The following is a 22,500-nucleotide window of genomic DNA, read 5'->3' as shown; positions in this document are numbered from 1 at the left end:
CACAGACAGGTACTGTGTGTGTGTGTGCACTGCTGTCTCTTGTACACTAAGGACCCGGGGAAGAGTTGCAGGGGACAGAAGAGGAGGAGAATTGGCCTTTTTGAAAGAAAATGGTTTCATTTAGGAGAACCCTGGTTTAGATCCTCGGAGACCCCTGGTTTAGATCCTAGGAGACCCCTGGTTTAGATCCTAGGAGACCCCTGGTTTAGATCCTAGGAGACCCCTGGTTTATATCCTCTGAGAACCCTGGTTTAGATCCTCAGAGACCTCTGGTTTAGATCCTAGGAGACCCCTGGTTTAGATCCTCGGAGACCCCTGGTTTAGATCCTCTGAGAACCCTGGTTTAGATCCTCAGAGACCTCTGGTTTAGATCCTAGGAGACCCCTGGTTTAGATCCTAGGAGAACCCTGGTTTAGATCCTCGAAGAACCCTGGTTCAGATTCATCTAGCCGTTCTCCAGACCAGACATTTACACCGTCGTTCTGTTCTGCCACAGACTTTCTGACACAAAGGACAGGGCCTTGCATTTAGATATAGTTTGGCACATCGGGCATCAGAGAGAAACGCAGATCAAACATCATATTACGAATGAACTAACCAGGTGACTTTCTGACTGGATCCAATGTGCTGCTTCTGTCAGGGGGTCTGCCAGCGGAGCCCAGCTTTCTAGAAGTGTGAGATCTGACAGCCGTACTCACTCTCTCCCCCCTGTGTTCAGGGATCAGACTGGGGGGGGGTTTAGAGATGTGTGTTCAGGGATCAGACTGGGGGGGGGGGGGGTTTAGAGATGTGTGTTCATGGATCAGACTGGGGGGGGTTTAGAGATGTGTGTTCATGGATCAGACTGGGGGGGGGTTTAGAGATGTGTGTTCATGGATCAGACTGGGGGGGGGGTTAGAGATGTGTGTTCATGGTCCAGGGATCAGACTGGGGGGGGGAGGTTTAGAGATGTGTGTTCATGGTCCAGGGATCAGACTGGGGGGGTGGGGGGGGGGGGGTGTTCAGGGATCAGACTGGGGGGGGGGTTTAGAGATGTGTGTTCAGGGATCAGACTGGGGGGGGGGTTTAGAGATGTGTGTTCAGGGATCAGACTGGGGGGGTTTAGAGATGTGTGTTCATGGATCAGACTGGGGGGGGGTTTAGAGATGTGTGTTCATGGATCAGACTGGGGGGGGGTTTAGAGATGTGTGTTCATGGATCAGACTGGGGGGGGGGGGTTTAGAGATGTGTGTTCATGGATCAGACTGGGGGGGGGGTTTAGAGATGTGTGTTCATGGATCAGACTGGGGGGGGGGTTTAGAGATGTGGGTCCAGGGATCAGACTGGGGGGGGGGGGTTTAGAGATGTGTGTTCACGGTCCAGGGGTCATCGTTACCTCACCGTCCGTCTCTCTCTGGACCTGGTGTCCTCCTGGAGTCCACCTTCACTACAGGTCCTCCTGGAGACTATCTTCACTACAGGAACTAGACCTGGGACCCTCCTGGAGTCCACCTTCAATACAGGTCCTCCTGGAGTCTACCTTCACTACAGGTCCTCCTGGAGTCTACCTTCACTACAGGTCCTCCTGGAGTCCACTTTCACTCCAGGTCCTCCTGGAGTCCACCTTCACTACAGGTCCTCCTGGAGTCCACCTTCACTACAGGTCCTCCTGGAGACTATCTTCACTACAGGAACTAGACCTAGGACCCTCCTGGAGTCCACCTTCACTACAGGAACTAGACCTGGGACCCTCCTGGAGTCTACCTTCACTACAAGAACTAGACCTGGGACCCTCCTGGAGTCCACCTTCACTACAGGAACTAGACCTGGGACCCTCCTGGAGTCCACCTTCACTACAGGTCCTCCTGGAGTCCACCTTCACTACAGGTCCTACTGGAGTCCACCTTCACTACAGGTCCTACTGGTGTCCACCTTCACTACAGGTCCTACTGGTGTCCACCTTCACTACAGGTCCTCCTGGTGTCCACCTTCACTACAGGTCCTCCTGGTGTCCACCTTCACTACAGGTCCTCCTGGAGACCACCTTCACTACAGGAACTAGACCTGGGACCCTCCTGGAGTCACCTTCACTACAGGAACTAGACCTGGGACCCTCCTGGAGTCCACCTTCACTACAGGAACTAGACCTGGGACCCTCCTGGAGTCTATCTTCACTACAGGTCCTCCTGGAGTCCACCTTCACTACAGGTCCTCCTGGAGTCCACCTTCACTACAGGTCCTCCTGGAGACTATCTTCACTACAGGAACTAGACCTGGGACCCTCCTGGAGTCCACCTTCACTACAGGAACTAGACCTGGGACCCTCCTGGAGTCTACCTTCACTACAGGAACTAGACCTGGGACCCTCCTGGAGTCTTTCTTCACTACAGGAACTAGACCTGGGACCCTCCTGGAGTCCACCTTCACTCCACTACAGGAACTAGACCTGGGACCCTCCTGGAGTCCACCTTCACTACCAGTCCTCCTGGAGTCCATCTTCACTACAGGTCCTCCTGGAGTCCACCTTCACTACAGGTCCTACTGGTGTCCACCTTCACTACAGGTCCTACTGGTGTCCACCTTCACTACAGGTCCTCCTGGTGTCCAACTTCACTACAGGTCCTCCTGGTGTCCACCTTCACTACAGGTCCTCCTGGAGTCCACCTTCACTACAGGAACTAGACCTGGGACCCTCCTGGAGTCCACCTTCACTACAGGAACTAGACCTGGGACCCTCCTGGAGTCCACCTTCACTACAGGAACTAGACCTGGGACCCTCCTGGAGTCCACCTTCACTACAGGAACTAGACCTGGGACCCTCCTGGAGTCCACCTTCACTACAGGAACTAGACCTGGGACCCTCCTGGAGTCCACCTTCACTACAGGAACTAGACCTGGGACCCTCCTGGAGTCTATCTTCACTACAGGTCCTCCTGGAGTCCACCTTCACTACAGGTCCTCCTGGAGACTATCTTCACTACAGGAACTAGACCTGGGACCCTCCTGGAGTCCACCTTCACTACAGGAACTAGACCTGGGACCCTCCTGGAGTCTATCTTCACTACAGGAACTAGACCTGGGACCCTCCTGGAGTCCACCTTCACTACACTACAGGAACTAGACCTGGGACCCTCCTGGAGTCCACCTTCACTACAGGAACTAGACCTGGGACCCTCCTGGAGTCTATCTTCACTACAGGAACTAGACCTGGGACCCTCCTGGAGTCCACCTTCACTACACTACAGGAACTAGACCTGGGACCCTCCTGGAGTCCACCTTCACTACAGGAAATAGACCTGGGACCCTCCTGGAGTCCACCTTCACTACACTACAGGAACTAGACCTGGGACCCTCCTGGAGTCCACCTTCACTACAGGAACTAGACCTGGGACCCTCCTGGAGTCTATCTTCACTACAGGAACTAGACCTGGGACCCTCCTGGAGTCCACCTTCACTACCAGTCCTCCTGGAGTCCACCTTCACTACAGGTCCTCCTGGAGTCCACCTTCACTACAGGTCCTACTGGTGTCCACCTTCACTACAGGTCCTACTGGTGTCCACCTTCACTACAGGTCCTCCTGGTGTCCACCTTCACTACAGGTCCTCCTGGTGTCCACCTTCACTACAGGTCCTCCTGGAGTCCACCTTCACTACAGGAACTAGACCTGGGACCCTCCTGGAGTCCACCTTCACTACAGGAACTAGACCTGGGACCCTCCTGGAGTCCACCTTCACTACAGGAACTAGACCTGGGACCCTCCTGGAGTCCACCTTCACTACAGGAACTAGACCTGGGACCCTCCTGGAGTCTATCTTCACTACAGGTCCTCCCGGAGTCCACCTTCACTACTTGTCCTCCTGGAGTCCACCTTCACTACAGGTCCTCCTGGAGACTATCTTCACTACAGGAACTAGACCTGGGACCCTCCTGGAGTCCACCTTCACTACAGGAACTAGACCTGGGACCCTCCTGGAGTCTATCTTCACTACAGGAACTATTAATCCTTAGTGTTCAGTAGAGTTGGATGTTTCAGCAGGCAACAATTACATAGATATTCAGCCTCATGTCATTGTTGAAATATTCCCCATGTAATGCTAATGGGGAGCTAACATGGCCGCCATAGAATGTTCTAGTCATGTAAATGCATCTGTGTCTCTCTCTATGTCTCTGTACATCAGGGGTAGGACAGAGACATGGTTTTGATGTTAACATGACCCATGTGTGGTGTGTGGGTTGGTGTGTGTGTGTTTGGGTTGACTGTGTGTGCGTGTGTGTGTTTCTGTGTGTTTGTGTGTGTGTGTGTGTTGTTGGCGTGTGTTTACGGTGGCGTGTGTGGGTTGGTGTGTGTGTGTGTGCTGTTGGCGTGTGTTTGCGGTGGTGTGTGCTGATGCGGTACATTCCCATGTGCCTACCCAGATGCCTGTTGATTGATGTTGTTTGTATCTGCATATTAAGTTGTTTGTTTCCATGTGTTTCTGCGTACTTCCATGGCGTGCCTCCGTGTGTCTGTTTAGCGTGGTTGAAGTTGGATGCTATGGTGATTGTTCATGTCTGTACCACAGATGTGTAGTGGAGGCCTTATCTCAGTGGGACAGAGACCTCCATGTTGGAGTGGAGGCCTTATCTCAGTGGGACAGATCCATGTTACAGGTGTATAGTGGAGGCCTTATCTCAGTGGGACAGACCCATGTTACAGGTGTATAGTGGAGGCCTTATCTCAGTGGGACAGAGTCATCCATGTTACAGGTGTTTAGTGGAGACCTTATCTCAGTGGGACAGATCCATGTTACAGGTGTATAGTGGAGGCCTTATCTCAGTGGGACAGATCCATGTTACAGGTGTATAGTGGAGACCTTATCTCAGTGGGACAGATCCATGTTACAGGTGTATAGTGGAGGCCTTATCTCAGTGGGACAGATCCATGTTACAGGTGTATAGTGGAGACCTTATCTCAGTGGGACAGATCCATGTTACAGGTGTATAGTGGAGACCTTATCTCAGTGGGACAGATCCATGTTACAGGTGTATAGTGGAGACCTTATCTCAGTGGGACAGATCCATGTTACAGGTGTATAGTGGAGACCTTATCTCAGTGGGACAGATCCATATTACAGGTGTATAGTGGAGGCCTTATCTCAGTGGGACAGATCCATGTTACAGGTGTATAGTGGAGACCTTATCTCAGTGGGACAGATCCATGTTACAGGTGTATAGTGGAGGCCTTATCTCAGTGGGACAGATCCATGTTACAGGTGTATAGTGGAGGCCTTATCTCAGTGGGACAGATCCATGTTACAGGTGTATAGTGGAGACCTTATCTCAGTGGACAGATCCATGTTACAGGTGTATAGTGGAGACCTTATCTCAGTGGGACAGATCCATATTACAGGTGTATAGTGGAGGCCTTATCTCAGTGGGACAGATCCATGTTACAGGTGTATAGTGGAGACCTTATCTCAGTGGGACAGATCCATATTACAGGTGTTTAGTGGAGGCCTTATCTCAGTGGGACAGATCCATGTTACAGGTGTATAGTGGAGACCCTTATCTCAGTGGGACAGATCCATGTTACAGGTGTATAGTGGAGACCTTATCTCAGTGGGACAGATCCATATTACAGGTGTATAGTGGAGGCCTTATCTCAGTGGGACAGATCCATGTTACAGGTGTATAGTGGAGACCTTATCTTAGTGGGACAGATCCATGTTACAGGTGTATAGTGGAGGCCTTATGTCAGTGGGACAGCCCCCCCCCCCCTATCCCAGGGAGCTGCATAGTTGTTGATGTTTACAGTATTTAATCTCTGTGTTGTACTGTAGGCCTGGATCAGAAGTCCTAGCCCAGTGGGACAGCCCCCCCCCCCTATCCCAGGGAGCTGAATAGTTGTTGATGTTTACAGTATTTAATCTCTGTGTTGTACTGTAGGCCTGGATCAGAGGTCCTAGCTCAGTGGGACAGATCCATGTTACAGGTGTATAGTGGAGGCCTTATGTCAGTGGACAGCCCCCCCCCCCCCCCCCCTATCCCAGGGAGCTATATAGTTGTTGATGTTTACAGTATCTAACTGTATATCTCTGTGTTGTACTGTAGGCCTGGATCAGAAGTCCTAGCTCAGTGGACAAGCCCCATGCAGGTGAAGTTGTCAGCCTGGAGGTCTGGTCTCAACACTCTTCTAGTAGAGCTCATTCCCTGGGCCCTGTTGACCAACCACTCTACATGGGACCTCTGGCTGTTTGAAGGGAGACCATCGTCCTGCAGATACCCACTGGAAAGACCCTCGTTCCTCCTAACTTCAAGGTGAGAGAGGAGAGACCCTTGATTTATATAGACTGGTGGTTGGATGTATCACTGACCAAGATGTATCACTGACCAAGATGTATCACTGACCAAGATGTATCACTGGCCAAGATGTATCACTGACCAAGATGTACACTGACCAAGATAGTATCACTGACCAAGATGTATCACTGACCAAGATGATATCACTGACCAAGATGTATCACTGACCAAGATGTATCACTGACCAAGATGTATCACTGACCAAGATGTATCACTGACCAAGATGTATCACTGACCAAGATGTATCACTGACCAAGATGTATCACTGACCAAGATGTATCACTGACCAAGATGTATCACTGACCAAGATGTATCACTGACCAAGATGTATCACTGACCAAGATGTATCACTGACCAAGATGTATCACTGACCAAATGTATCACTGACCAAGATGTATCACTGACCAAGATGTATCACTGACCAAGATGTATCACTGACCAAGGATGTATCACTGACCAAGATGTATCACTGACCAAGATGTATACACTGACCAAGATGTATCACTGACCAAGATGTATCACTATGACCAAGATGTATCACTCACTGACCAAGATGTATCACTGACCAAGAACAAGATGTATCACTGACCAAGATGTATCACTGACCAAGATGTATCACTGACCAAGATGTATCACTGACCAAGATGTATCACTGACCAGATGTATCACTGACCAAGATGTATCACTTGACCAAGATGTATCACTGACCAGATGTATCACGACCCAAGATGATCAACTGACCAAGAATGTACTCACTGACCAGAATGTATCACTGACCAAGATGTTATCACTGGGACAAGCCAAATGTATCACTGACCAAGATGTATCCACTGACCAAGATGTATCACTGGCCAAGATGTATCACTGACCAAGATTGTATCACTGACCAAGATGTATCACTGGCCAAGATGTATCACTGGCCAAGATGTATCACTGACCAAGATGTATCACTGACCAAGATGTATCACTGACCAAGATGTATCACTGACCAAGATGTATCCTGACCAAGATGTATCACTGACCAAGATGTATCACTGACCAGATGTATCACTGACCAAGATGTATCAACTGACCAAGATGTATCACTGACCAAGATGTATCACTGACCAAAATGTATCACTGACCAAGATGTATCACTGACCAAGATGTATCACTGACCAAGATGTATCACTGACCAAGATGTATCACTGACCAAGATGTATCACTGACCAAGATGTATCACTGACCAAGATGTATCACTGGCCAAGATGTATCACTGACCAAGATGTATCACTGACCAAGATGTATCACTGACCAAGATGTATCACTGACCAAGATGTATCACTGACCAAGATGTATCACTGACCAGATGTATCACTGACCAAGATGTATCACTGGCCAAGATGTATCACTGACCAGATGTACACTGGCCAAGATGTATCACTGACCAAGATGTATCACTGACCAAGATGTATCACTGACCAAGATGTATCACTGACCAAGATGTATCACTGACCAAGATGTATCACTGACCAAGATGTATCACTGACCAAGATGTATCACTGACCAAGATGTATCACTGACCAAGATGTATCACTGACCAAGATGTATCACTGACCAAGATGTATCACTGACCAAGATGTATCACTGGCCAAGATGTATCAACTGAGCCAAGATGTATCACTGACCAAGATGTATCACTGACCAAGATGTATCACTGACCAAGATGTATCCACTGACCAAGATGTATCACTGACCAGATGTATCACTGACCAAGATGTATCACGACCAAGATTGCTACTCACTGACCAAGATGTATCACTGGCCAAGATGTATCACTGCCAATGTATCACTGGCCAAGAGTATCAACTGACCAAGATGTATCACTGACCAAGATGTATCACTGACCAAGATGTATCACTGACCAAATGTATCACTGACCAAGATGTATCACTGGCCAAGATGTATCACTGACCAGATGTATCACTGACCAAGATGTATCACTGACCAAGATGTATCACTGACCAAGATTTATCACTGACCAAGATGTATCACTGACCAAGATGTATCACTGCCAGATGTATCACTGACCAAGATGTATCACTGACCAAGATGTAATCACTGACCAAGATGTTATCACTGACCAAGATGTATCAACTGACCAAGATGTATCACTGGCCAAGATGTATCACTGGCCAAGATGTATCACTGACCAAGATGTATCACTGACCAAGATGTATCACTGACCAAGATGTATCACTGACCAAGATGTATCACTGTATCACTGACCAAGATGTATCACTGACCAAGATGGCTGCCATTATCGTCACCTTCTAGAGCTTTGCAGGTCGTAGATCAGCGCCACTAGTGTATTATACACTCAGTGGCCAGTTTATTAGGTACATCCATCTAGTACCCGGGTCAGACCACCCTTTGGCCTCCCAGAACAGCCTGAATTATTTGGGGTATTTGGTATTTATTAGGATCCCCATTAGCTGTTGCAAAAGCAGCCGACCTCTCTTCACAAGACTGCTGCTTGACTGGATGTTTTGTATTAGTCTCTCTGGTCTCGGTAAACCCCAGACACTGTCTGTGGGAGCGAACCATTGTCGTGAACAGGGGTGTGGTGTACCTAATAAACTGGCCACTGAGTGTATACCTCTATGGGCCAGACAGGAGGACCCAGGGCACTCTATTCTAACAAGGCAAGTCGGACATCAAACCCCATCACTTGGTACTAAGGCTGTCTGTCTGTCTGTCGTCTGTCTGTCTGTCTGTCTGTCTGTCTGTCTGTCTTCTGTCTGTCTGTCTGTCTTCTGTCTGTAGGGGGTTCGGACCTCAAAACCCCATCACTAGGTACTAAGGCAGTCTGTAGGGGTTCGACCTCAAACCCCATCACTAGGGTACTAAGGTCTGTATGTAGGGTTCAGACCTCAAACCCCATCACTAGGCACTAAGGTCTGTCTGTAGGGGTCAGACCTTACACCCCATCACTAGGTACTACGGCAGTCTGTAGGGGTTCGGACCTCAAACCCCATCACTAGGGACTAAGGCAGTCTGTAGGGGTTCGGACCTCAAACCCCATCACTAGGCACTAAGGTCTGTCTGTAGGGGTTCAGACCTTAACCCCATCACTAGGTACTAAGGCAGTCTGTAGGGGTTCGAACCTCAAACCCCATCACTAGGTACTAAGGCAGTCTGTAGGGGTTTGTACCTCAAACCCCATCACTAGGTACTAAGGTATGTCTGTAGGGGTTCGGACCTCAAACCCCATCACTAGGTACTAAGGTCTGTCTGTAGGGTGTTCACCCCTCAAACCCCATCACTAGGTACTAAGGCAGTCTGTAGGGGTTCGAACCTCAAACCCCATCACTAGGTACTAAGGCAGTCTGTAGGGGTTCGGACCTCCAACCCCATCACTAGGTACTAAGGTCTGTCTGTAGGGGTTCAGACCTAAACCCCATCACTAGGTACTAAGGCAGTCTGTAGGGGTTCGAACCTCAAACCCCATCACTAGGTACTAAGGCAGTCTGTAGGGGTTCGTACCTCAAACCCCATCACTAGGTACTAAGGTATGTCTGTAGGGGTTCGGACCTCAAACCCCATCACTAGGTACTAAGGTCTGTCTGTAGGGGTTCACACCCTCAAACCCCATCACTAGGTACTAAGGCAGTCTGTAGGGGTTCGAACCTCAAACCCCATCACTAGGTACTAAGGCAGTCTGTAGGGGTTCAGACCTCCAACCCCATCACTAGGTACTAAGGTATGTCTGTAGGGGTTCGACCTCAACCCCATCACTAGGTACTATGGTCTGTCTGTAGGGGTTCAGCCTCAAACCCCATCACTAGGTACTAAGGCAGTCAGTCTGTAGGGGTTCTGGACCTCAAACCCCATCACTAAGGTCTGTCTGGTATCAGAGGTCTCTCTAGTCTCGATAAAGAGCTCAAACCCATCACTAGGTAGGACCTCAAAACCCCATCACTAGGTACTAAGGTCTGTCTGTAGGGGTCGGACCTCAAACCCCATCACTAGGTACTAAGGCAGTCAGTCTGTAGGGGTTCGGACCTCAAACCCCATCACTAGGTAGGACCTCAAACCCCATCACTAGGTACTAAGGTCTGTCTGTAGGGGTCGGACCTCAAACCCCATCACTAGGTAGGACCTCAAACCCCATCACTAGGTACTAAGGCAGTCAGTCTGTAGGGGTTCGGACCTCAAACCCCATCACTAGGTAGGACCTCAAACCCCATCACTAGGTACTAAGGTCTGTCTGGTATCAGAGGATAAAGGCTGATGGCTACAGGAAACTAGCGTAAAGCCCTACGTGTGTCATAGTCTGTGAAACAGAAACAAGTAAAGCATTGTTCCATGGCACCCGATTTATGAGGTCACAGCCGAGAGGAGCTGGGATTGGCCGACTCAGAGAGGAGCTGGGATTGGCCGACTCAGAGAGGAGCTGGGATTGGCCGACTCAGAGAGCAGGGCTTTGTGTGTGTCCATGTATTCACCATAGTCTCTCTCTTTCTCAATCTGTCTTCATTCCTCCCTCCCTCCCCCTCCCTCTCTGTCTTCATTCCTCCCTCTCTCTCTCTGTCTTCATTCCTCTCTCTCTCCCCCTCCCTCTCTGTCTTCATTCCTCCTCTCTCTCTCTGTCTTCATCCCTCCCCCTCCCTCTCTGTCTTCATTCCTCCCTCTCCCCTCTCTGTCTTCATTCCTCTCTCCCTCCCTCTCCCTCTCTGTCTTCATTCCTCCCTCCCTCCCCTCTCTCTCTGTCTTCATTCCTCCCTCTCTCTCTCTGTCTTCATTCCTCCCTCTCTCTGTCTTCATCCTCCCTCTCCCCTCCTCTCTGTCTTCATTCCCTCCCTCTCTCCTCTGTCTTCATTCCTCTCTCTCTCTCTGTCTTCATTCCTCCCTATCTCTCTCTGTCTTCATTCCTCCCTCTCTCCTCTCTGTCTTCATTCCTCCCTCTCTCTCTCTGTCTTCATTCCTCCCTCTCTCCCCCTCCCTCTCTGTCTTCATTCCTCTCTCTCTCCCCCTCCCTCTCTGTCTTCATTCCTCTCTCCCTCCCCCTCCCTCTCTGTCTTCATTCCTCCCTCTCTCTCTCTGTCTTCATTCCTCTCTCCCTCCCCCTCCCTCTCTGTCTTCATTCCTCCCTCTCTCTGTCTGTCTTCATTCCTCTCTCCCTCCCCCTCCCTCTCTGTCTTCATTCCTCCCTCTCTCTCTCTGTCTTCATTCCTCTCTCCCTCCCCCTCCCTCTCTGTCTTCATTCCTCTCTCCCTCCCCCTCCCTCTCTGTCTTCATTCCTCCCTCTCTCTCTCTCTGTCTTCATTCCTCTCTCCCTCCCCCTCCCTCTCTGTCTTCATTCCTCCCTCTCTCTCTCTGTCTTCATTCCTCTCTCCCTCCCCCTCCCTCTCTGTCTTCATTCCTCCCTCTCTCTCTCTGTCTTCATTCCTCTCTCCCTTCCCCTCCCTCTCTGTCTTCATTCCTCCCTCTCTCTCTCTGTCTTCATTCCTCTCTCCCTCCCCCTCCCTCTCTGTCTTCATTCCTCCCTCTCTCTCTCTGTCTTCATTCCCTCTCTCCTCCCCCTCCCTCTCTGTCTTCATTCCTCCCTCTCCCTCTCTGTCTTCATTCCTCCCTCTCCCTCTCTGTCTTCATTCCTCCCTCTCTCTCTCTGTCTTCATTCCTCCCTCTCTGTCTCTCTCCCCCTCTCTCTTTATCTCTCCCTCTCTCTTTGTTCCTTCCTCCCTCTCTCTGTCCCTCCCTCTCTCTCTTTGTCTCTCCCTCTCTCTTTGTCCCTTCCTCCCTCTCTGTTTGTCTCTCTCTCCCTCTCTCCTCTCCCTCTCTCCCTCCCTCTCTCCCTCTCTCTCTCCCTCCCTCCCTCCCTCCCTCCCTCCCTCCCTCCCTCCCTCCCTCCCTCCCTCCCTCCCTCCCTCCCTCCCTCCCTCCCTCCCTCCCTCCCTCTCTCTCTCTCTCTCTTTGTCTCTCCCTCTCTCTTTGTCCCTTCCTCCCTCTCTCTCCCTCCCTCCATCCCTCTCTCTAGGAGGCGTTTCAGCTGGGTATCTACTGGTCCGACACTAACACGGTCCATAAGTCTACAGCCCTGAAGCTGGTCCATGACCTGACATCTCCGCGCTGGAAGGAGGGTGTCAGTCCTGAGGTCCTCACCCTGGACGAGGAGGGCTATGTGGAGGCAGAGATCCCCCTGGGGAGGAATCCTGGGAGACAGAAGGTTAGGGACTGTCCATACTTACATCCTCCCCAAGCTACCTTTCTCTACGTGATACATGTGAGGCATTTAGCAGATGCTCTTATCCAGAGACACAGACAATTATTAAGTTCAACAAGGTAGGATCAGGTCACTGTTATTACATTCAACAAGGTAGGAGAAGGTCAGACAACCACATATCACTGTTATTACATTCAACAAGACAGGAACAGGTCACTGGTATTACATTCAACAAGGTAGGAAAAGGTCACTGTTATTACATTCAACAAGGTAGGAACAGGTCAGATAACCACATATCACTGTTATTACATTCAACAAGGTAGGAGCAGGTCCCTGTTATTACATTCAACAAGGTAGGAACAGGTCAGATAACCACATATCACTGTTATTACATTCAACAAGGTAGGAGCAGGTCCCTGTTATTACATTCAACAAGGTAGGATCAGGTCACTGTTATTAAATTCAATAAGTTAGGAACAGGTCAGATAACCACATATCACTGTTATTACATTCAACAAGGTAGGAACAGGTCACTGGTATTACATTCAACAAGGTAGGAGAAGGTCACTGGTATTATATTCAACAGGGTAGGAACCGGTCAGATAACCACATATCACTGTTTCATCTATAAAATGTCAATGAGACTAACTAACACATAGAAAAACAGTATCAGATAGACATGAGTTACTGGAAGCATGTGAAGGCATTAACTATGTCTCTCTGTCTCTCTCTCTGTCTCTCTCTCTGTCTCTCTCTGCCTCTCTTTGTCTCTCTCTGCCTCTCTCTCTGTCTCTCTCTCTCTCTGCCTCTCTCTGTCTCTGCCTCTCTCTCTGCCTCTCTCTCTGCCTCTCTCTCTCTCTCTGTCTCTCTCTGCCTCTCTCTGTCTCTGTCTATCTCTGCCTCTCTCTGCCTCTCTCTGCCTCTCTGTGTGTCTCTCTCTCTGTCTCTGTCTCTCTCTCTCTGCCTCTCTGTTTCTGTCTCTCTCTCTCGCTCTCTCTCTCTATGTCTCTCTCTGTCTCTCTGTCTCTCTGTCTCTCTCTCTCTGTGTCTCTCTGTGTCTCTCTCTCTCTGTCTCTCTCTCTGCCTCTCTCTGTCTCTCTGTGTCTCTCTCTCTGTCTCTGTCTCTCTCTCTCTGCCTCTCTCTGTCTCTCTCTCTCTGCCTCTCTCTGTCTCTCTGTGTCTCTCTCTCTGTGTCTCTCTCTCTCTGTCTCTCTGTGTCTCTCTCTCTCTGTCTCTCTCTGTCTCTCTCTGTCTCTCTGTGTCTCTCTCTCTCTGTCTCTCTCTCTGTCTGTCTCTCTCTCTGTCTGTCTCTCTCTGTCTCTCTCTGCCTCTCTGTTTCTGTCTCTCTCTGTCTGTGTCTTTGCCCCCTCCCTCCCTATAGGTTTGTCAGTTCTGCGTGTCGTCTGTGGTGAGACACGGCATCCAGATTATCCAGATAGAAGACAGGACCATCCTGGTTAACAACACCCCCTACTTCCTGTCATATAGAGCCCTACTGTCTGACCAGGCCCTGGGGACCACAGACCAGGTAACACCCCCTACTTCCTGTCATATAGAGCCCTACTGTCTGCCCAGGCCCTGGGGACCACAGACCAGGTAACACCCCCTAATTCCTGTTATATAGAGCCCTACTGTCTGACTAGGAACCATTCTCATCAACGGGGATGCAGTGGAGCAGGTTGAGAGCTTCAAGTTCCTTGGTGTCCACATCAACAACAAACTATCATGGTCCAAGCACACCAAGACAGTCGTGAAGAGGACACGACAAAACCTATTCTCTCTCAGGAGACTGAAAAGATGTGGCATGGGTCCTCAGATCCTCAAAACGTTATACAGCTGCACCGTCGAGAGCATCCTGACCGGTTGCATCACTGCCTGGTATGGCAACTGCTCGAACTCTGACCGCAAGGCCCTACAGAGGGTAGGGTGTACGACCCAGGACATCACTGGGGCCAAGCTTCCTGCCATCCAGGACCTCTATACCAGGCGGTGTCAGACCCTTAAAATGGTCAAAGCCACCCTAGTCACAGACTGTTCTCTCTACTGCCGCATGGCAAGCGGTACCGGAGCGCCAAGTCTGGGTCCATCAGACTCCTGAACAGCCAATCAAATGGCCACCCAGACTATGTTCATCGATCCCCCTTTCTTTTACGTTGCCGCTACTCGCTGTTTATTATCGATGCATTTCACCCCTACCTACATGAACATACTACCTCATACCCCTACCTACATGAACATACTACCTCATACCCCTACCTACATGAACATACTACCTCTACTACCTCATACCCCTACCTACATGTACATATTACCTCATACCCCTACCTACATGAACATAATACCTCTACTACCTCATACCCCTACCTACATGAACATACTACCTCATACCCCTACCTACATGAACATACTACCTCTACTACCTCATACCCCTACCTACATGAACATACTACCTCTACTACCTCATACCCCTACCTACATGAACATACTACCTCTACTACCTCATACCCCTACCTACATGAACATACTACCTCTACTACCTCATACCCCTACCTACATGTACATACTACCTCTACTACCTCATACCCCTACCTACATGAACATACTACCTCTACTACCTCATACCCCTACCTACATGTACATACTACCTCTACTACCTCATACCCCTACCTACATGTACATACTACCTCTACTACCTCATACCCCTACCTACATGTACATACTACCTCTACTACCTCATACCCCTACCTACATGAACATACTACCTCATACCCCTACCTACATGAACATACTACCTCTACTACCTCATACCCCTACCTACATGTACATACTACCCTCTACTACCTCATACCCCTACCTACATGTACATACTACCTCTACTACCTCATACCCCTACCTACATGTACATACTACCTCTACTACCTCATACCCCTACCTACATGAACATACTACCTCTACTACCTCATACCCCTACCTACATGAACATACTACCTCTACTACCTCATACCCCTACCTACATGAACATACTACCTCTACTACCTCATACCCCTACCGTACCATGAACATACTACCTCTACTACCTCATACCCCTACCTACAGGAACATAACGACCTCTACTACTCATAAACCCCTACCTAACATGAACATACTACCTCTACTACGACCTCAATACCCGACCGACTATGAACAGACTACCTCTACTACCTCATACCCTACCTACATGAACATACTACCTCTAACTACTCCCCAATAACCCTACCTACATGAAACATACTACCTCTACTACTACCCTCATAACCCCTACCCTACATGAACATACTACCTCTACTACCCTCAATACCCCTAACCTACATGTACATACTAACCGACTAACTACCGTCATACCCCTACCTACAGGAACATACTAGACCTCTACTACCTCATACCCCTACCTACATGAACATAAGATACCTCTACTACCTCAGTACCCCGACATACATGTACATACTACCTCATACCCCTACCTACATGTACATACTACCTCATACCCCTACCTACATGTACATACTACCTCATACCCCTACCTACATGTACATCTTACCTCATACCCCTACCTACATGTACATATTACCTCATACCTCTACCTACATGTACATATTACCTCATACCCCTACCTACATGTACATATTACCTCCTCTACCTCATACCCCTACCTACATGTACATCTACCTCATACCCCTACCTAACATGTACATATTACCTCCTCTACCTCATACCTCTACTACATGTACATATTACCTCATACCCCTACCTAACATGTACATATTAACCCTCATACCCCTACCTACATGTACATATACCTCAACTAACCAGTACCCCCCTGTATATAGCCTCCACATTGACTCTGTACCGGTACCCCCTGTATATAGCCTCCACATTGACTCTGTACCGGTACCATCCTGTATATAGCCTCCACATTGACTCTGTACCGGTACCCCCTGTATATAGCCTCCACATTGACTCTGTACCGGTACCCCCTGTATATAGCTCCCACATTGACTCTGTACTGGTGCCCCCTGTATAGAGTCTCCACATTGACTCTGTACCGTAATACCCTGTATATAGCCTCCACATTGACTCTGTACCGGTACCCCCTGTATATAGCCTCCACATTGACTCTGTACCGGTACCCCCTGTATATAGCCTCCACATTGACTCTGTACCGGCACCCCCTGTATATAGCCTCCACATTGACTCTGTACCGGTACCCCCTGTATATAGCCTCCACATTGACACTGTACCGGTACCCCCTGTATATAGCCTCCACATTGACTCTGTACCCGGTACCCCCTGTATATAGCCTCCACATTGACTCTGTACCGGTACCCTCTGGGTTGAGATACACTGGTCTGTGACTGTGGAGAACAGAGGCTTGTTTCCCATCAGTTCAACACACACACAGACACACACACCATGTTCCCCACAGACTCACACAACACACACACACACACACACACAGACACCATGTTCCCCACACACACACACACAACACACACACACACACACACACACACACACAGACACCATGTTCCCCACACACACACACACACACACACACACACCACACACACACACACACACACACACACACCACACACACACAGCACCATGTTCCCCACAGACTCACCCACACACACACACAACACACACCCCCTACCCATGTCTCTCCCCCTGTTCCTGTCTCAGTCCCCCACTCTGCCAGTCTCACCATGTGGTCATTGGCACTCCACAGCCCAGACACATTAGACAAACACCATGAATTGGATGCAGGTTTGTGCTTTCATCTCGGGACACGTCTGTCCCCCCCCCCCGCCCTCCTTGAAGAACAACGCGGTGATGTCATTTCACGAGCCTTCAGATCCTCCCGGAGAAGACGATGGCGTGAGGTTACCAGTTGCCACTGCCGGTTAGACGAAGAACCTTAACGGGCAGGACTGTGACGGCTTTAGAAACGTAGACCACAAACAGCTCTCTAGTTGGCTGTTCATCATGCTTTAGTGGCTAACGCGTCCGTACCAAACTACTCCCTGTTCTCAGAGCATGCTTATCCCTGCTACCCATTTAGTCTTCTCTGGGAGGAACGACACGTTCTCTCTGGGAGGAACGATAAGTCCTCTCTGGGAGGAACGATAAGTCCTCTCTGGGAGGAACGACACGTTCTCTCTGGGAGGAACGACACGTTCTCTCTGAGGGGGAACGGCAAGTCCTCTCTGGGAGGAACAGCACATTCTCTCTGAGGGGGAACGGCACGTTCTCTCTGAGGGGGAACAGCACGTTCTCTCTGAGGGGGAACGACACGTCTCTCTATGAGGAACGACAAGTCCTCTCTGGGGGGAACGACACGTTCTCTCTGAGGGGGAACGGCAAGTCCTCTCTGGGAGGAACGACAAGTCCTCTCTGGGGGGAACGACAAGTCCTCTCTGGGGGGGAACGACACATTCTCTCTGGGAGGAGCGACAAGTCCTCTCTGGGGGGAACGACAAGTCCTCTCTATGAGGAACGACACTTTCTCTCTGGGAGGAACGACAAGTCCTCTCTGAGGGGGAACGACAAGTCCTGTCTGGGAGGAACGACAAGTCCTGTCTGGGAGGAACGACAAGTCTTGTCTGGGAGGAACGACAAGTCCTCTCTGGGAGGAACGACAAGTCCTCTATATGAGGAACGACAAGTCCTCTCTGGGAGGAACGTCAAGTCCTCTCTATGAGGAACGACACGTCCTCTCTGGGAGGAACGACACGTTCTCTCTGGGAGGAACGACAAGTCCTCTCTGGGAGGAACGACAAGTCATCTCTGTGAGGAACGACAAGTCCTCTCTGTGAGGAACGACAAGTCCTCTCTGTGAGGAACGACAAGTCCTCTCTGTGAGGAACGACACGTTCTCTCTATGAGGAACGACACGTCCTCTCTATGAGGAACGACAAGTCCTCTCTGGGAGGAACGACAAGTCCTCTCTGGGAGGAACGACAAGTCCTCTCTGGGGGGAACGACGCGTCCTCTCTGGGAGGAACGACAAGTCATCTCTGTGAGGAACGACAAGTCCTCTCTGTGAGGAACGACAAGTCCTCTCTGTGAGGAACGACACGTTCTCTCTATGAGGAACGACAACGTTCTCTCTATGAGGAACGACTCGTCCTCTCTATGAGGAACAACAAGTCCTCTCTGGGAGGAACGACAAGTCCTCTCTGGGGGGAACGACACGTCCTCTCTGGGAGGAACGACAAGTCCTCTCTGGGAGGAACAACAAGTCCTCTCTGGGAGGAACGGCACGGTCGCGTTACGCTCTTTTGTCCTACCGAGCAAAAAGGGCATTAACTGCTCGTAGTGTGGACACCTTTCACAGTATCTTCATGCAGTTACTGCTAACATGACCCCCCCCTTTTCTCCTGAACACAATACAACCGAGGCAGGATACTTGTCCACATGATTAAGAATGTATTTAATGTTGCAAAAATGACATGAACTCATTTTCGAACAATTTAGCAGTTAGTGCCTTTTTTTTGTTGCTTGGTTAGGTGCAGTGCAGAGTGGGAAATAACTCCCAGTCTCCTGTCTTCTCCTGTCTTCTCCTGTCTTCTCCTGTCGTCTCCTGTCTTCTCCTGTCGTCTCCTGTCGTCTCCTGCTGTCTCCCTTCTTCTCCTGTCTTCTCCTGTCGTCTCCTGTCTTCTCCTGTCTTCTCCTGTCGTCTCCTGTCTTCTCCTGCTGTCTCCTGTCTTCTCCTGCCGTCTCCTGTCTTCTCCTGTCTTCTCCTGTCTTCTCCTGTCTTCTCTAGGCCTGTTCTCTCCCAGATACAGCGGGTGTTCAGCCTTGCCCCAGCAGGAGAGAACACACCTTCCACACCTGTCTCTGTGGCCTGCTGGGACCTGCTGAGAAAGGAGGGGGAGATCCCTCAGTTCCCTCTACCAAGCAGACACATGATGTTCAGCTGCCTGCCCACCACAGACCCTGGACCTGTAGCTGGGTCTGAGTCCTGGAGCCTCCCGGCCCCCATCAGACCTGACTTCCCCAGGCAGAGTGTGGCCGTCCCTGGGGAGATCTGCAGTAGCAGTGGTCTGAGCACCAGGTGGGTGAAACAGAACAGAACAGAGAGACTACAGGATCTATCGTCTCTCTGTTCTGTCAGGGTCTGTTCTCTCTCTGTTCTGCAGTCTCTCTGTTCTGTCAGGGTCTGTTCTCTCTCTGTTCTGCAGTCTCTCTGTTCTGTCAGGGTCTGTTCTCTCTCTGTCCTCTAGTCTCTCTGTTCTGTCAGGGTCTGTTCTCTCTCTGTTCTGCAGTCTCTCTGTTCTGTCAGGGTCTGTTCTCTCTCTGTCCTCTAGTCTCTCTGTTCTGTCAGGGTCTGTTCTCTCTCTGTCCTCTAGTCTCTCTGTTCTGTCAGGGTCTGTTCTCTCTCTGTTCTGCAGTCTCTCTGTTCTGTCAGGGTCTGTTCTCTCTCAGTTCTGCAGTCTCTCTGTTCTGTCAGGGTCTGTTCTCTCTCTGTTCTGCAGTCTCTCTGTTCTGTAGTCTCTCTGTTCTGCAGTCTCTCTGTTCTGTAGTCTCTCTGTTCTGTCAGGGTCTGTTCTCTCTCTGTTCTTCAGTCTCTCTGTTCTGTCAGGGTCTGTTCTCTCTCTGTTCTGCAGTCTCTCTGTTCTGTAGTCTCTCTGTTCTGTAGTCTCTCTGTTCTGTCAGGGTCTGTTCTCTCTCTGTTCTTCAGTCTCTATGTTCTGTCAGGGTCTGTTCTCTCTCTGTTCTGCAGTTTCTCTGTTCTGTAGTCTCTCTGTTCTGTATTCTCTCTGTTCTGTAGTCTCTCTGTTCTGTCAGGGTCTGTTCTCTCTCTGTTCTGCAGTCTCTCTGTTCTGTCAGGGTCTGTTCTCTCTCAGTTCTGCAGTCTCTCTGTTCTGTCAGGGTCTGTTCTCTCTCTGTTCTGCAGTCTCTCTGTTCTGTAGTCTCTCTGTTCTGCAGTCTCTCTGTTCTGCAGTCTCTCTGTTCTGTAGTCTCTCTGTTCTGTAGTCTCTCTGTTCTGTAGTCTCTCTGTTCTGCAGTCTCTCTGTTCTGTCAGGACAGAGAGAACAGACCCTGGCTAGGGAACATAAAGCACAGAGCCTTTAGTGGTCATGCCCTGTTAAACACTGGCACTGGAGCCATAAGGGATGTCCTCATCATTTCCACTGTCTCTACGCCTTCTCTCTGTTCTCTCTCTCTCTCTGTTCTCTCTCTCTCTGTTCTCTCTCTGTCTGTTTCGTTTCGTTTCTCTCTCTCTCTTTCTCTTTCTCTATTTCTCTCTCTCCATGTCTCTCTCTCTCTCTGTGTTTCTCTCTGTCTCTCTCTCTGTTTCTCTCTCTCTCTGTCTCTCTCTCTCTCTCTCTGTTTCTCTCTCTCTCTGTTTCTCTCTCTTTCTCTTTCTCTCTCTTTCTCTCTCTTTCTCTCTCTCTCTATTTCTCTCTCTCTCTCTGTGTTTCTCTCTCTCTGTTTCTCTCTCTCTCTGTGTTTCTCTCTCTCTGTTTCTCTCTCTGTTTCTCTCTCTATCTCTCTCTCTCTCTCTCTGTTTCTCCCTCTGTCTGTTTCTCTCTCTCTCTCTCTCTCTCTCTCTCTCTCTGTCTGTTTCTCTCTATCTGTCTTGTCTCCGGGGGTGGCCTAAACACAGGCTCTTATAGTCGACTGTTTGGACAGCTTTCCTCTCGAAGGAAGCAGAAACAGCCTTCTCCTCTTCATAATTGGGCCCACGAGTTCAGAAGTGATTTTTACAACACAGATACTTTCATTCTTTTGTTCTTTCATGACCCAGCTGTGTTTCCCTCGGTCTGTCCGTGTGTGTTTCTGTGTGTGTGTGTGTGTCCCTTCCTCCCCAAGTCTGCCTCCAATCAGGGCCCTAACCTGCGGGCCTGCCTCCAATCAGGGCCCTAACCTGCGGGCCTGCCTCCAATCAGGGCCCTACCCTGCAGGCCTGCCTCCAATCAGGGCCCTACCCTGCAGGCCTGGCTCCAATCAGGGCCCTACCCTGCAGGCCTGCCTCCAATCAGGGCCCTACCATGCAGGCCTGCCTCTGGGCTCACTGAGGGCCGGAGGGACCTGTGCTGCAGGTGGTTAAATGACTCAGTGAGGGACGGAGGGACCTGTGCTGCAGGTGGTTAAATGACTCAGTGAGGACGGAGGGACCTGTGCTGCAGGTGGTTAAATGACTCGGTGAGGACGGAGGGACCTGTGCTGCAGGTGGTTAAATGACTCAGTGAGGGACGGAGGGACCTGTGCTGCAGGTGGTTAAATGACTCAGTGAGGGCGGAGGGACCTGTGCTGCAGGTGGTTAAATGACTCAGTGAGGACGGAGGGACCTGTGCTGCAGGTGGTTAAATGACTCAGTGAGGGCCGGAGGGACCTGTGCTGCAGGTGGTTAAATGACTCAGTGAGGACGGAGGGACCTGTGCTGCAGGTGGTTAAATGACTCAGTGTTTGGTTGTTTCAGAGCGTTGGTGATGACGTACCAGGAACACCTGGGCGTCACCTACGTGACGCTGAACGAGGACCCCTGTCCTCACATGGTCATCCACAACCAGACCCCTCTGTCTATGCTGCTCAGGGAGAACGTCAAGGGTAAAGTCAGACAGACACACACACGCACACACACACACACACACACACACAAACACAGAGATACACACACACACACACACACACACACGCACACACACACACACACACACACAGAGATACACACGCACACACACACACACACACAGAGATACATACAGTGGAGCAAAAAAGTATTTAGTCAGCCACCAATTGTGCAAGTTCTCCCACTTAAAAAGATGAGAGAGGCCTGTAATTTTCATCATAGGTACACTTCAACTATGACAGACAAAATGAGAAAAAAAATCCAGAAAATCACATTGTAGGATTTTTTATGAATTTATTTGCAAATTATAACAGTATAACTCCTCATAACAGTCCAACCTGATGTCAGAACTACACG

At 50.0% G+C, this 22,500-nt stretch overlaps 1 protein-coding gene across 1 annotated transcript in view; it reads left to right on the top strand.

The window, feature by feature from the left end:
* LOC109888372 (vacuolar protein sorting-associated protein 13B-like) overlaps positions 1-22,500 on the top strand; it is a 300,473-nt gene that overhangs the window by 248,764 nt on the left and 29,209 nt on the right. Inside the window, 8 exon segments of the mRNA XM_031811830.1 lie at positions 1-9; positions 6,071-6,222; positions 6,225-6,277; positions 12,339-12,527; positions 13,906-14,052; positions 19,330-19,503; positions 19,505-19,620; positions 21,994-22,121. The exon segment at positions 1-9 is cut by the window's left edge and continues 168 nt beyond it. Of these exon segments, the coding sequence (XP_031667690.1) occupies positions 1-9; positions 6,071-6,222; positions 6,225-6,277; positions 12,339-12,527; positions 13,906-14,052; positions 19,330-19,503; positions 19,505-19,620; positions 21,994-22,121 (968 nt within the window).

The sequence above is a fragment of the Oncorhynchus kisutch genome, unplaced genomic scaffold (genome assembly GCF_002021735.2).
Source record: "Oncorhynchus kisutch isolate 150728-3 unplaced genomic scaffold, Okis_V2 Okis02a-Okis13b_hom, whole genome shotgun sequence".
Taxonomy (NCBI): Eukaryota; Metazoa; Chordata; class Actinopteri; order Salmoniformes; family Salmonidae; genus Oncorhynchus; species Oncorhynchus kisutch.
Note: the sequence above shows the minus strand (reverse complement) of the source record. Positions and strands in the feature narration are given on the sequence as shown.